The sequence below is a fragment of the Coenobita brevimanus genome, chromosome 6 (genome assembly GCF_032717465.1).
Source record: "Coenobita brevimanus isolate Jiangsu-jjx chromosome 6, ASM3271746v2, whole genome shotgun sequence".
Lineage (NCBI taxonomy): Eukaryota > Metazoa > Arthropoda > Malacostraca > Decapoda > Coenobitidae > Coenobita > Coenobita brevimanus.
The window spans coordinates 54,172,612-54,189,382 of record NC_136959.1 but is presented as its reverse complement, the minus strand read 5'-3'; the positions used below and the strand labels follow the sequence as shown (position 1 = coordinate 54,189,382).

At 43.9% G+C, this 16,771-nt stretch overlaps 1 protein-coding gene across 1 annotated transcript in view; it reads left to right on the top strand.

The window, feature by feature from the left end:
* Window positions 1-16,771, top strand: part of LOC145401265 (uncharacterized) — a 308,557-nt gene that overhangs the window by 49,501 nt on the left and 242,285 nt on the right. The window contains exon 9 of the mRNA XM_080273595.1: window positions 3,532-3,701. Within this exon, the coding sequence (XP_080129721.1) occupies window positions 3,532-3,701 (170 nt within the window). The remainder of the gene's footprint in view (window positions 1-3,531; window positions 3,702-16,771) is intronic.

The window sequence follows — 16,771 nt, the reverse complement described above, 5'->3', positions numbered from 1 at the left end:
AATGGATCTGGGACCCCTAGCCCATCAGCCTTGACCAGTGGCTGTGGTAGTGGCCTTGGGGCACCCTGTCAGGACAGCTACAGGGACACCCTCCAAGTGTACCTTGGCACTGTAACTGCCCCGCCATTATACACCCAGTGATGGGACAGCCTCCCGGGGCGCTGCTCCCAGGTTTGGGCCCCTCTCTGTTGGGCAGAAGTGGCAGCCTGGGAACAGCAGTGCCCTGTACCCTCTAGCACATGTTCAAGCCCCATCTCACCCCAGCCCCACGATCTATGCTGGCGGAGCCCTCGTCACACCTCTCCTCAAATGGCCCACCACTAGGTAGCGGGACAGAGTTTTCTGTCCGCATACCCTTGCTTGCGTCAGCCCCTGTGACATAGTGGAGTATGTCATGCGATATGTAAAGCGCATGTGTTATTGTGTATGTGATAGGTAGAGGAAGTGTTTGGGAGAGTATGCTGGTCTACTCTCCATGTTAGTGTTACACTGAAAATGTCAGCCAAGGGGGATGGTTGGGTAGCTAGTGAAACAGGAGCTCCAGCTCTCCTTATCACCAGTATTCCCAGTCCCCTCGGGAGTACCACCCTGAGTGGTTGGTGCTACAGCCTCCCCCATGTTATTATTATTATTATTATTATTATTATTATTATTATTATATCTTTCTTTCCTTCATTCTTTCCTCTTTCTTCTGCCTGGGGTGACTTTGCACTCCCTCTTGTGTCTTTCTTTCCTTCATTCTTTCTTCCTCCTTCTGCCTATGGGTGACTCTACACTGAGTGACAAGCCAAATGGTTTCCTGTACATCAGGAAACCATTTACTTCGCTGGGTGGTAACCATATTACCAAATTTTGGTGCCTGGTGGTTTAGTGGGTAATAACAGTGCTCCAATTGGATTGAGCTGGTGAAGGTTTATATCCAAGGGGTGGTTGGGGTTTGTTGCTCACGTAATGCCAGTCAGGGATGAGAGAGGCTGGTCACTCACATCTTAAATGCCAGGACCAACTTGCCTAGCCTCGGGCTTCTACGTTCCTCATGGGGCAACGTAGGATTAGATGATGGATGGATGGATGGATTATTATTATTATTGTTATTATTATTATTTATTAATATTGTAGTAGTAATAGTAGCAGTAGTAGTACAGTACCCTCGCGTCCAACACGGTAATATTGTCATGCACAGGTCCCATGTTGGGCCAAAAACGTGTTGGACAAACAACAGAGCTTATGGGGAAAAATGAATTATGTCAGCAACCCTAGGAAAAGTCACCCTAAATACCTACCGTATATCTTTACATATATTGGTACTACTGTAATTATAATAAATGGTGCTTTACTATGAATGATAACTAACCTTTTAGGATAGTGTTGGTAGGCTTGCTGGGAATGGAAGGTGTTATCCGAGGCTGTAGGTAGTCCTACTGGGTCCCCGGAGGATGGCTGCTGGCGTCACTAGCGGGTAATGGCCTCTGCTCCTCCTCAACCTCCCTCATAAATCCTGCAAAATCACACTCAGAATCACTATCCTCATCCACATCCATGGAAAGTCCTGCTTCTGCCTGTCCTAGCTCTCCATAAGCCTTCACTGCTCCCAGGATCTGGTCTTGGTTTTTTATTATGGTCCTCACACTGGCTTCATTCACGTCATAGGCCTTGGCAATGTCCACTTTCCTCTCCCTTTTCTTCTTCCTCTCGATGATTTCTATCTTGGTGGCCTGAGGGAGGTGCCGCTGCTTCATGGGGTTCTCAGAAGGCTTCCAAGGCATCATGAGCAGGATAAAATGCAGTAGCAAGGGCAGAAAATGCAGCGAGAAAAAAGCACCTTCCAATGCGAATTATGCGACTGAGTGGCACTGTGGCGGGAGAAATTTAAACAAAACATTACGTGAGAGCAGAAGCATTTTTGATTGGGCGACATCATGATCACGTCACGATAGCGGGTGGGGGAGGCAGCTTGATCAGAAGTTTTAATTGGCCGTCAGCATCACAGGAACATCCAGTATGACCGTGTTGGACAGCGGGTGATCGTGCTAGAGGCGAACTCTGCGGATTTCGCCCACTTCTCGGAGCACCATGTGTGTTATGCTAATGTCCCCATGTTACAGTAATTAAATTGTATGAAATTGTACTAATTTTTTGCTCTCCGTGCTGGAGGCGAATCGTGCTGGACAAACGCGTGTTGGACGTGAGGGTACTGTAGTAGTAGTAGTAGTAGTGTAGTAGTAGTAGTTGTTGTTGTTGTTGTTGTTGTTGTTTATATTAATGCAGAAAAAAACAGAATAAGAGCTTAAAAAAAAAAAAAAGTCCATTTCATAGAATATAAAACAATAAAAATTCAAAATCAGGATCAATTCCTGGACATTGCGTGGCAAAAAGTGTAGGGCAAAAGAAGTGGAAAAGGTAGAGTGGTGAAGATACAATAGACCAGTTGTGAGCATGAAAGACTAAGGGTTCCAGTTCTTGTCTGCATTACTGTTGTTATTGTTGATTAACCCCAGTCTTTCTGGCTGAGCAGACCCCTCAACTGCAGGCAAGCAGTAGCCCCTGGAGGGCTGTTCTTTGCAGTGGAATGATGTTCCCTTTTGCAGACAGCACCTTGCCACAGTTAGGCAAAGTGTAGACATTTGTTTCCTGGATGGATATCACATTTGTTTCTCTCCACCCAGTTAACAGGGGCACCATAGTAGACACCAGATCACTGTGTTATATAGCTGTACAGTATGGTTACCACCCAGTTTTCTGGGTTACAGGACACCATTAGGATTGCCACTCAGTGTTGAGTCACCTGAAGTGGAAAGAAGAGTAACAAAAGGTGATGGAAGATGAGAGTAATTAGGAAGAGAGGAGGGAAGACAGAAAAGAATGATGAGTAAGTAATAAAAGGTGATGGAAGATGAGAGTAAATAAGAAGAGAGGAGGGCAGACAAAGAAGAATGATAAGAGTGAAGGAAGACATAGCTAGCACTACATCAAGTGAGTGGATGATGGGTGTACCGCCACCTACCACTTGCATTAGAGCGTATTGTCAGACATGTGCATTGTTTTAAGGGTAATTGGGAATAGATCCTGACAGAGCCCAAAAGAACAATGATCAGAATAAGAGAGAGGGAGAGAGAGAGAGAGATCTAAAAGAAAAAGGTTAAGTGGATAAAAAGAGATAAAGAGGAAAATTTATGTGGAGGATAAAGGGGTAAAAGTGGATGTTTGTAGAAGAAGGGTTAAAAAAAAAAAAAAAATGGAAAGAAACTTTGATGTAGAGAGAAAATGGAGTCAAAACAATCATGAAATGGAAAGAATAGTGAAGCACATAGCCTAAGTGTGGATGGTTATACAGTACCTGTGTGGTGAATTCAAAATTCTGGAGGCTTGAGTGAGCAAATGAGTCTGAGGCCCATTTTAACTGGGTATTCTCCCAATTTTTTCTTCATCTGAAGTTGTTTTCTTGCTCTGGATCCTACCCCACCCCATCCTTCTGTAACAAAATGAGGTTGAGAATATGATAATGATTATGATAATGATAATGATCCTCAGGTGGTGTTAAAGAGAGTGGTCTTATTGGGTCAGAGGGAAGTGAAGAGAGGTCTCTAACCCCTCCTGCCACCACTGCTCATCCTGCTCCATCCCCAGCCCTTAGCCCAGATCAGGGGGTTGAGACTGAGGACTGCTGGGCACCTGACACTCAACAATCACTTCAATTCAAGGTTAGATGAAGCTTTGCTTTGTATGTTAAGATTATCTGTGATGTGAGTTTTGATCAAAATACCTCTTTTTACTTTTAGCCTTAGTGTAATGTCCATTGTTTGGGATGGGGCTGTAATCAAAATACCCTACACGCTAGTGTAGTGTCCATTGATTTGGCAGGAGCTGTGTTAAGAAAAAAAAAACTTTGTACTGTACATGTATTTTAATGTAATATCCAATGTGAAATTGTATTATGTGATGTTTTTCCATGATCTAACTAGTTATAGATTTGTCTGTTTATCAATATCTAGACACCTTAAGCCAGCATCACACTGGGCAGAAAACGTTTAACATGTTAGCCGTTCTTGTTAGCAGAATGACCAACAGCCAGTGGGATTCAGCTTGCTAGGAGATTTGTTGCTGTGATAAGTATTCAAATGAGCTAAATATCATTTTTCAATGTGTTTTTAACTGTGAATGAAGTATTTATTTAGAGCAGGAGGTAAGTTTAAATGAAAGTGGCCCACGAAAGTGGCTAACATGTTAGCCACCTTTGTCCAATGTGAGTCCACCTGTAATCCCATAAGGGGTGGCCACAAACTGATTGCCTCCATGTCACCCTGTCTCCTGCCATTTCACTGCCCTCCTCCAACTTACACTCCCCTCTCTCATGTATCTCTCCATGCTTCCATCTCATCCTTGGTCTACTCCTCCCTCTCCCCCCTTTCACCTCACACATATACACTTTCTTATGTTGTCTCTCACTGCATCCTCTCCACATGGCCAAACCACCTTGGTGTAGTTCTCCTAATGCTTTCTGTCACATATGTCACATCCACATCCACACCACAGTGCTCCTTCACTTCCTTATTTGTCAGCCTGTCACTCCATGCAGCTCCACATGCTGCTCTCAAATAACTTGTTTCCACAGCTCTCGCTCTTGACTTTTGTGTCCTTCCAGCAAGGTCCAAGCTTCACTTCCATATGTTAATGTGGGGATCACAATGCTGTACTGTCATGCAGCAACTGTTTTACTTCCATGCCCACTTCCTTATTTCTTATCACTGCTTTCAGTCAACCAGCATCCTTTCTTCCTTGCTGTACCCTTTCAAGCACTTCATCCTCCAGACTTCCATCCTTACTCATTACACTACCCAGGTATGTAAATGCACTCAAATTTTCCCTTTATTCACTAATCAGCCTCACCGTGCGCTCAGTCACTTCTTGTCTCCCGAAGACCACAACTTTACTCTTCCCTGCATTCACCTTTAGATTCCATTTCTTACATACTCTCCCAAACTCAATCACCAAGCCTTGCAGTTCCTCTTCCTCTTCACGTAACAATACAGTATTATCTATAAACAGCCGAACGGGAAGTTTCCAAACACTGTCCTTTCTTGTTAGGGCAACTCCAGCATCCACTGCCCTACCATGTATCACTGTTATTACCCCTTCCATATACAATTGAACAACCATGGAGACATGACACATCCCTGTTTCAGTCCAACATTCAGGTAGAGAAATTCACTCAGTTCACCATCTACACACACTGCAGCTGTAGCACCCTCATACATACTCTTCACAGCATTCAGCAGCCTCCCATTTACTCCATACATTTTTTTTTTTTTTTTTTTTTTTACAACAATCATTGTTTCTCTACTGTGTCATATGCTTTCTCCAAACCCATGAAGGCAGTATGCAACTTATTTCCCTTCTCTAGAAACTTTTTACTAAACACCTTAGAATGAATATCCAATTTACACAATCTTGTTCCTGTTCTTCTCCAACTGATTCCTCTCTTATTTCCCTGACTTTCATAATAAGTATGCTACCATATACGTTTCCTTTTTCACTAAGAATGCAAATGCTCCCATGATTACCACACACATCTTTTTCTCCATTTCCTCTTTGCAGGGGAATAATTATACCTGATATCCAATCCTCTAGGACTCTACCTTCCTCCCAGGCCAATCTGTACATCTTCCATTCTACTGCTATCTCTCCTCTATATGTCAGCTTTTTTCCACACACTTCAGCTATTCCTAAGGCTATTGCCATTCTGACTTTCTTCATTGCATCTACTGCTTCCATCCTATTGATGTCTTCCTCCCTTCTCAACTCCCTCCTTCTCCCAGCCATTCCCAAGCCCTTTATAGTAGCATTACTTTAATTTTCTGTGTTTAACAAATCCTTAAAGCGTTCTTTCCATCTGCTCACTCTTTCTTCCTTTTCCACCAGCAGTCTGCCATTTTTATCTTTCATTCCCCTACTACTATCTTTATCACCCTGTCTAACTCTCTTAACCTCCTTCCAGAACATTTTCATACATTCACTCCACTTTACACTCAAATTCCTCCCAAACTCCTCACCCACTCTCATCTTACTCTCTCTTACTAATCTTACCACCGCTCTTCTCTTCTCTGCATATAACTCTGTATTCTGTCTCTCATCGTCCTCCATGCCTCTGCTTTCCATCCACTCACAATATACTTTCTTCTTTTGTGCTACAGCTTGTCTCTCACCTCTTCATTCTTTCATGCCACAGCTTGTTGCTCACCTCTTCATTCCACCATGCTGTTCCTTGCACCCCCTTTCATCTTCTTGTTATACCACACATTCCCTCACATGCTGCACGGTATTCTTTTCTGAATACCTTGCATGCACCATTCACCTCCCCCATATTCTCCAGATCTTCCCAAATGCCCCTCCACTTCTTTGTTATATTATTCCTTTTTTTCATCACCTTGCAACCTTTCTACCTTCCTTGTATGGATTCCTTCCCCCTGCCATTCTCTCTCATTCATCCTTCACATTTGTACCTTGACTCTCATCACTACTAAGTGGTGGTCAGAGAGTGCACATCGCTAACCTCTGTACAGTATGTTGTCACATCCACCACATATCTTCCCATTCTCTCATCTGCACGCACATAATCCATCATTGCTGTCCGTTCATTCAGCTCACCACCGACCCCTCTCATCACTCGCCATGTATTCCTATGGATCATTTTGTGCCCAGAGAGGGTATTGGCTATCATCAATCCCCTCCCCGCAGAAATGTCCACAGAGCACGAGTATTTTCATCCAGTGCTGCAGGCACATCCCACTCACCAACTACTCCATCAACCTTCACATTCCCTATTTTTCCATTCATATCTCCAGTCAGAAACACTCTCTCACTCCTCCCAAACTTTTTCATGCATGCTGTGACATTTGGTCAGAAATCATCTCTCACTCTGCTTGCACAGCTTTCTGTTGGCTCAAATACAAATACAGTTGTCCACGCTTGTAATACTTTCAGTTTTACCCACACAATCCATGAACCAACTGATCCCTACTCTCTTATAATCTCCTTCCATCTTTTGCACACCATAAAACATAAATCCTCCTCTTCCCTCTTATTCTCACCTGCTCCTTCGCATATACCCAGTCAATACTTCCACTGTGTCACATTCTCACTGCACCATTTGGTCTCAGCCAATCCACTTGTGACCACTTTTGCATCCTCAAGCACCTGTGTCAATAGGTAGATGGGTAGGTAGGTGCCAGCAGTGTCGATAAGTGGATGTTGTAGAGGTTCGTAGATTTCTGCTGCTGCCAATATAAAGTTGTGAGGCATTGGATAGCGTGGAGATTGTATCAAGTGAAGGTGAGGTATAGACACTCTGAGGTTAAGGAGGTTTATCGTGACAGTTATATCATTACTGCCTACCCCCACATGTGTGATGACAGATGGTGATGTGACCCCACTGATTATCAGAGCTAATATCATCTCTCCTTATTCTGCCTCCTACCGATCTCCAGTTCCTTCTCTAATGCCTCCTAATTTCCTTCTGCCTCCTCCTGGCCCCTACAACAGATTGTATTACTGCCCGGCTTCCTGTTACCTGACGTGTGTGCATATGTGTGTGTGTATAGCATCTGCTGTAGCTCGCTTCCGACATGTGAACATCGTGTGTTGACATATATCATACATTCTTGGTCTTCTAGAGCCAGGGAGTGTTTTGTGATTCTCTCCCTGATGCCCTAGACATATCTACCTGCTCATTACATATTGTGCTAGTGTTACATATTGTGCTGTGATTATATGATGCCTATATCTATTACACATTGTGCTATTAATGCCTCTACCTGGATAGTCTCTCTCTCTCTCTCTCTCACCTCATCATTTGTACACCTTTCACATTCTTTGTTTCCATCCTCATTATGTCCGTTGTCCAGTCCTTGGTGATTGCCTGTAGGTCTGTCCAGGTCTGAGGCATTTTATTTGTCCTTTTAGTTAGTGTTTTCCGGGGACAGGCACTACCCTCCATCAAAGCCACTTGTTGGCATGTAGGGAACACGTATGGGTTGGTTAAATGGTTCCCACCCAGTTTATTAAATAATTTCCTGGCTTACAGGAAATCATTTGGCTTGTCACTAAGTGTAGAGTCACCCTGGAGTAGCCCCACATTGAGTGAGTGCATGATGGGTGCCCCCCCTGTGGTGGAGGGACGTAATCTGGCTGTTCTATGGGGTGGTACTACCACTTTGAAGCCAGGTTGTATTAGGAAGAATTCTGCCACCGTATTCCCTGCGTGTTGTAAAAGGTGACTAAAAGGGGTGGGGTGAGGGGACTAGGGACCCCCTCCTCTGTTTTTATTAGTTCCTACAAGGAGACAGGGAATAGAAAGGGATGGGGGATTGAGTTATCCCTGTACTCTGAAGATTGGGTCTGTGAATGTGCGTGGTTGTAGTATGATTGAGGCTAAAAGGGAGGAGACTGGAGAATGTTTGTGAAAAGAAAGTTGGATGTGTTAGCTTTGAGTGAAACAAAGATGAAAGGGAAAGGTGAGTCTAAGTTTGGAAGTGTCACTGGAAGGATGTCAGGTGTTGATAGAGGAAAGGCTCGAGAAGGTGCGGCCTTGTTAGTGAGCCGGAAGTGCAGCAGTTTGTGATTGAATGGAAGGAGGTGTCATCGAAACTGTTATGGGTGAAAGTAAAATTTGAAAGTGAGTAAAGGGTATTAGTGAATGCATATGGGCCTGGTAATGAAATGGATGCAGAAGAGAGGCAGTCTTTCTGGAATGATGGTGACGAGCGTCTGCAGAGTTTCGGAGCGAATGTGAATGTGGTAATGATAGGAGATCTGAATGCTAGAGTGGGAAATGTAGCAGTTGAAGGTGTAGTTGGTATGCATGGTGTGCCTGGAAGAAATGAGAATGGGGAACGAATGATAAGGATGTGTGTTGAGCGAGAGATGGTGATTGGAAATACCTTGATTGAGAAGAAAGATGTTTACAGGTATACATGGATGAGACAGGAGGATTGAAAGGTTGTTGACAGAGCATTGGTGGACCATGTGGTTGTGTCCAGAAATGTAAAAGGAAGATTTTTTGGATGTGAGCGTTTTGAGAGGGGAGAATGGAGGTATGTCTGAACACTACGTGGTGGAGGGAAAGTTGAGATTAGGTAAGAGGTGGGTGAGAGCTGGGAGAGTTAGCTGTAGCAAGGAGGTTTTGAAAGTGAGTGAGTTGGATAAAAGAGAGAAAATGATAGAGTATCAGGAGAAATTGCAAGATGGGTGGAACGCAGTGAACGATCAGGAAAATGGCAGTGTGGAGGAGGAATGGCAGTTGTTTAAGAGTGCTGTGGTGGGGCATGTGGAAGAGGTGTGTGGTGTGAGAGAAGTGGGTGGTGGCGTAAGAAAGGGAAGTGAATGGTGGTGCTAGGAAGTAAGTATGGCTGTGGCTGAGAAGAGACGTACATATGAAGTGTGGCTGCAGAGGAAGGATGAGGTGTCATATGAGAGGCATAAGGAAAAGAGGACTAGGGCATGTGATGCTAAAGTGGCAGCAGATGAGAGGTGGGGTAGGCAGTTGACTGAGAATTTTCAACGGAATAAGAAACTGTTTTGGAAAGAGGTGAAAAAGGTGCAAAAGGGAGAGTCTGGAAAGGAAGAGTGAGTAAAAGCAGAGGATGGAAGGATGTTAATTGAGATAGATGCAGTAAGGAATAGATAGGTGGAGTATTTTGAAAGATTGGTAAATGTAGAGGAGGAAAGGGAGGCTGAGATTGTGGCAGATGGAAGGGTGCAAGGAATAAATGTGTTTGGAGACTTGAATGATTCTTTGATCACGATGGAGGAAGTGCAGGAGGCAGTAAAGGAGATGAAAACAGGGAAAGCTGCAGGTATGGATAGGTGTTCTGTGGAATGCCTGAAAGGTAGTGGAGTGACTATTGTTGAGTGGTTAGTAGGATAGTTGAATGTGTGTTTTGTGAGAAGTATGGTGCCAATTGACTGGGCAAGTGCTTGTGTGGTTCCATTGTATAAAGGTAAGGGTGGTAAGTATGAATGTCCTAGCTTTAGGGGTATAAGTCTGTTGAGTGTTGTAGGTAAGGTGTATGGCAGAGTGTTAATTAAGAGAGTTAGAAATGGTACAGAGGGAGTGTGGCTTTAGGAGAGAGAGGGGATGTGTGGATCAGGTGTTTGCTGTATGACAGGTGGGTGAAAAGTATTTAGCAAAAGGTAAGAATGTGTTTTGGGCATTCATGGATTTTGAGAAAGCGTATGATAGAATTGATAGGGAGGCTTTGTGGACTGTTTAAGATTGTATGGACATGATGGTAGGTTGTTAAAAGGAGTAAAAAGTTTTTATGTAAATAGTAGAGCTTGCGTAAGAGTGAGAAATATTGTGGGTGATTGGTTTTGAGAGTGGGGCTGCGGCAGGGATGTGTATGTCGCCTTGGTTGTTTAATATTTATATGGATGGTGTTGTAAGGGAGGTGAATGCACGAGTGTTAGGTGGAGGTTTGAGTCTGGTGAATGCTGATGGTGGAGAGTGGAATCTGAACCAGCTGCTATTTGCAGATGATACAGCACTGGTTGCTGATTCAGAGGAAAGATTGAGACAGTTGGTAGTGGAGTTTGGAAAGGTGTGTGAAAGGAGGAAATTGAGAGTAAATGAGAATAAGAGTAAAGTGATGAAGTGTACGAGGTTGGTAGATGGTAGGAGGATGAATATAGTTTTAAATGGTGAGTTGCTTGAGGAGGTAGAGTGTTTTAAGTATTTAGGGTCACATGTTGCTGTGGATGGAAGAATAGATGTAGATGGCAAGTTTAGAATTAATGAAGTAGGAAAGGTGCTGGGAGGAATGAAAAAAGTGTTTAGATGTCGTTTGCTTAGAATGGATGTAAAGAGAAGGCTGTATGAGGGTGTGGTACCGGCTGCTATATATGGGGCTGAAACATGGAATATGGGTGTAGCAGAGAGGAAAAGTTTGAATGTAATGGAGATGAGGTGTCTGAGGAATATGTGTGGAGTGACGCGTATGGATTGAGTGAGAAATGAAGTGCGAAGGAGAACTGGAGTTGTGCGGAAGATGGCTGATCGAGTTGAGTAGAGAGTGTTGCGATGGTTCGGGCATATGGAGAGAACAGATGATGAACGATTGGTGAAAAAGATAACTGGATCGGATGTGAGAGGTGTAAGGCTGAGAGGAAGACCACGAATAGGATGGATGGACAGTGTAAAGAGAGCGTTGAATGCGAGAGGTATGTCTGTTGAGCAAGGAAGAGTGGCTGTGGGTGATAGAAATGATTGGAGAGAAATTGTGAATGAATAAATGATGACGCAGCCCTGAGGGGATTTTCACCCTCATTTGGTCTGATCAGGTGATCAGGTCAGGTGCGGGTAAGGGGATGAATCCATTATGATGTGGCAGGGGTAAACCAGCTCTGCCGTCGGGTCCTGCTGCGGATGTCACTGATTGCACTGTGCAGTTGACCTTCGTGCGGTGTGGTGCAGTGAGGATCTGTCCCTTCTCCCCTTGGGGCTAAGATGTGAATGAATGTGTTTGTGTGGATGAGTAAATTGGGAGTGTGTCGTCCTTTTTTTTTTTTTTTTTTTCTTTTGTGAAGAAGAAGGAACCAAAGGCTGCGAGCCCACAAAATTGTTCCTTCCAAGAGAAAAACAAAATACAAGAGAGAGCCTCCCTTTCTTTGGGGGAAGCAGCCTAGGTTTATAGATACATATCTAATATACTATAGCAGTAGCTGTATTTACCTATTTGTATTTACCTATTTGTAGTATACAGGAATTGAGCAATGCTCGTGTTGTCCTGTCTCCATATCCACATTTATCAAGTCTACCTTTACACACATGAATGTTTTTCTCATGCACCACCTCTTTGTCTAAGTCGTTCCAAATATTTAAGTATTTACCTAATATAAACAATTGTGATATACACGGAATGTACTTTGCTCGTGGGTTTCCGTCGCTGTTTCTTAATAAGTCGAATTTAACTTTAAACTCGTTTAAGTTTTTAGACTGGACGATCTCTTTGTCCAGGCTATTCCATAAGTCTATACTTCTGTAAGGAAAGCTATATTTCTTGATATCCTTCCAGCAGCTTGACTTTTTCAATTTCATTCCATGTCCTCTTGTTGCTCTCTTATCCCATACAAACAGATCTTCTTTGTCAATTTTATCTACTCCCACCATGGTCCTGAACACCGCAATCATGTCTCCCCTCTTTCTCCTTTCCCCTAACGAAGGCAAATCCAGTTTTTCCAGCCTCTCTCTATATGACAGGTCTGTCAGACTGGGGACCATCTTGGTTGCTGTTCTTTGTATTCTCTCAATCTTGTTTATATCTTTCTTTTTGTGTGGGGACCACACTACCGCTGCATATTCTAACCTGGGGCGGATCATGGCCACTATCAATTTTTTCATCATTTCCTCATCCATATAATGAAATGCTACTCTTATGTTAATCAAGAGTTTATAAGTCTCTCCAACTACTGTATCTTGTTAATGTGCTTTTCTGGTGACAAACTATCTTGGACCAGCACTCCCAAATCTTTCTCTTCTCTCCATTTTGTGATTAATTCATTACCTAAAAAATAATTCAGTGATGGTCTCCTGGTACTTTTACCCATTTCCAATATTTTACATTTCTTTACATTAAATTTTATTTCCCACGTCCGGCTCCAATTGTGTATCCTATCCAAATCCTCCTGCAGTATTTTACAATCCTCCTCAACCTCTATCTTCCTCAAGAAATTTACATCATCAGCAAACAGACTTGCATAACTGTTCACTCCATCTACCATATCATTTACTTAAATCAGGAACATTACTGGTGCCAACACTGAGCCTTGAGGGACTCCACTTGTTACTTCCCTCCATCCAGACATCTTTTCCTTTATTACTGTCCTCATTTGTCTGTCTCTCAAAAAGTCTCTCATCCATTCCAGAAGTTTCCCCTTTAGTCCTCTTTTATATTCTAGTTTCCACATTAGTCTCTTATGAGGTACCTTGTCAAAGGCCTTCTCTAAGTCTAAGTACACGCAATCCACCCAACCATCTCTCTCCTGTACCACATCAATCGCTCTTGAGTAAAAGCTCAACAAGTTTGAAACACATGACCTTCCACTTCTGAATCCAAACTGACATTCAGCCAAAATATTCATCTATCTATCTATCTATTGCCAGACGCCTCAATCCCGTATGGGGTGGCCACAAACAAATCGCCTCCAAGTCGCCCTGTCCCCCGCCATTTCACTGCCCTGCTCCCAACTCACACCCCCCTCTCTCATATACCTCTCCACCCCATCCCTCCATCTCATCCTCAGCCTCCCCCTCCCTCTTCCCCCCTCCACCTCACTCACATACACTCTCTTCGTCAGTCTTTCACCCTCCATCCTCTCCACATGGCCAAACCACCTCAGTGTGTTCCTCATAACGCTTCCTATCACATCCACATCCACACCACAACGCTCCTTTATATCCTCATTCGTCAGCCTGTCTCTCCACGTGACTCCACAGGCTCCTCTTAAATAACTCATTTCCACTGCTCTCACTCTTGACTTGTGTCCTTCCAACAATGTCCAAGCTTCACTTCCGTACGTTAGAGTTGGTATCACAATACTGTCATGCAGTAACTTTTTCACTTCCATGCTCACTTCCCTGTTTCTTATCACTGCTTTCAAGGAACCAGCAACCTTTCTTGCCTGCTGTACCCTTTCAAGCACTTCACCCTCCAAACCTCCATCCTTACTCATCACACTACCCAAATACTTAAACGTACTCACATTTTCCAATTCCTCACCATCTAAACTCGCTGTACATTCACTAACTTCACCTCTTTCAAAGACCATCACTTTACCCTTCCCTACATTCATCTCTTCCAGATATTTTATCCATCTGTCTTTCAGGATTCTCTCTCACACAATTTTGCGACCATGCTGGTTAGAGACACTGGTCTATAATTCAGGGGTTCTTCCCTGTTTCCTCCCTTGTAAATTGGTACCACATTTGCCCTCTTCCATTCTTTTGGCACTTTCCCCTCTTCCAGTGAGCATACAATTAAGCTGTGAATTTTATCCGCCAGTTGTTCTCTGCATTCCTTCAGTACCCAATTAGAAATTCCATCAGGTCCTGGGGCTTTCCTTACATCTTGAGTTTCCAGTAATTTATACACTTCCTGCACCTCCACTTTTATATCTTTCATCACCGGAACATTTCTAATCACTCCCTCCCCTTCCACAAGCTCCTTTTCTTTAGTGAAAACTGACTGGAAACGTTTGTTCATTATTTCTGCTTGCATTGCCGCATCCTTAAAGACCTCTCCATCTACTTTCAGCTTGGTGATTCCTTCCTTTTGTTTCAGTTTGCCATTAACAAATCTATAAAACAGTTTGGGTTCATCCTTGCATTTGTCAATTACACCTTTTTCAAAATTCCTTTCTTCTTCTCTACGTATTCTTGTGTATTCATTTCTTGTTCTTTTATATTCTTCCTTTGTTCTGTCGTTACCTCTCTTTCTCCAATTGTTCCACGCCTTATCTCTCTCTTTTTTTGCTATCATACACCTTCTATTAAACCACTCCTTTTTCCTGTTTTCTTTCCCTCTTACTCTTGGTACAAATTTTTCCACTGCCAAATTATAGAGGTCTAGAAAGATATCCCACTTCCTCTGTATCTCTCTTGTTTCTCTGAATTTTCTCCAATCCGCATTTTCAAAAAAGTTTCTCAATCCTGTAAAATTTGCTTTCCCAAAGTTGTATCTTCCCTGTCTATGAAGCTCGTCTCTTGGCTTGACGTTTCCTATTAACATCTGGAACTCAATGACCACGTGATCACTTTTTCCCAAAAGACAGAGATATTCCAATGATTCTATTACATCGGGTTCTTTGGTGAACAGTAAATCTAACCTTGCTGGTGTGTGTTTTGGGCAGCCAAAACTACGCATTCAAATCGTACCAAAGTTGGCACAGAAATTGCAAAAAATTCGCTGATGTGAAAAAACTTGGCCCCATCATGATTGAAAAACTTTTACTATATTTAATGAGCAATCACATTTTGACCAAAAAAATGCCGCTCCTGGCGCCCAGCATAGGATCTCTGTAGAATTTTTTGCCCACAGGTACAAGTAAAGTATTTCGGACTTGCGTTTGGACGACTTGGGTTCCATTCCCAAAACTGCATATAATGCAATCAGTTGGTTAGCTGCAAAAAATTCAAGTGACAATGTTACACTAGAACAGCACATAAACGTGAGAGCCCTCTGCAGGAGCAAGTGCAAGGGGCCCGAAGGGCCCATGAGCACTTGTGTTTACAGTATATATATATATATATATATATATATATATACTGTATATACAGTAATCACTCTAATATCCGGACGCCCAATAACCGAACATCCCCACTAACCGAACCTTATCGTCCTGGGATCAAACATTCCCAAAATGGTCCGAAAATCCAAAAAAATTGGGAAAAAAATCGATTTTTTGCCGTCCGTAATTTGAACTTGCCGCGCGCGCCGCGTGAGAGCATTGTTTTGGTTCGTCATTCCTCCGACGTCCGATAGAGCGCCGCTGCATCCTCCCCACTTCCCGCCTGTCTCTCACCACGACAAGACCTGCGCTGTTCGCCATGGCTGCCCACGTGCTCGCTTTTGTGGTGGTGCCATACTTGCTGCAAGGCCTCCTGCAGCTCTCTGCCATACTCTTAGTGTGTGTGATGATGGCCCCGAATCCTGAGAAAAGGAAGAGAGTGGTGTTGACTCTGGAGAAGAAACGGGAGATATTGGAGAAGGTTGATGCGGGTTGGTCTTCCTCTCGCATTCTCCGCGAGTTCAACCTGGCCCGGTCGACTTTGTTCGATATCAAGCGTTCCTGAGACAAGCTCATGCAGTACACGGCTGACTTCTCGTCGAGAAGCAAACGCAACGTGGAGAGGAAGGTTATGTTTACCCCCAAGTATGCAGAGATCGACCACTCCACGTTGATTTGGTATCGACAGCAACGTGCAGCTGGTGTGATGGTACGTGGAACGGAGCTGAAGGCTGCTGCTGAGAAGTTTGCAAGGCTTCACGACGCCCTTGACTTCAAGGCATCCGAGGGTTGGCTCTTCGCGTTCAAGTTACGACATGGCCTTACTAACCGTAAAGCACATGGCGAAGCATTGGACGCTAACGAGGATGGAGTGGATGAGTTTCGGCACAAGGTGAAAGGCTTGATCGACAGGGAGGGCCTCACTCTCGGTCAAGTCTATAACACTGACGAAACTGGCCTATTCTATCGCTCGGTGCCAACGAACACTCTCGCCGATGAGACGGAGAAGCGTGTACCTGGCCGCAAGCTTTCTAAGGAACGGATATCTGCTTTGTGTTGTGCCAATGCTAACGGCATGCACCAGCTTAAGCCCGTTATTGTTGGCCGTGCAAAGCAGCCTCGGTGCCTTCATGGGGTGATGGATGTCCTTCCTGTCGTATGGTACCATTCTTTGAAAGCATGGTTCACAGCTGTGATTTTCAAAGACTGGTTTCACCATCACTTCGTCAAGGAGGTCATACATTACCAGACGAAGACACTGGGAATTCCTCGCGACCAGGTAAAGGCTCTCCTTCTCCTCGACAATGCACCTGCCCACCCGTGCGACAAGGACTTGGTTGCTGAGAATGGCCGTATTAGGTGCATGTTTCTGCCACCTAATACGACTGCTCTCATTCAACCAATGGACCAAGGAGTGATCGTGGCAACAAAGCGCCTGTACCGTCGGAAGTTCCTGGACGAGGTGATGGTGGTTCTCGAGGACGAGGACGAG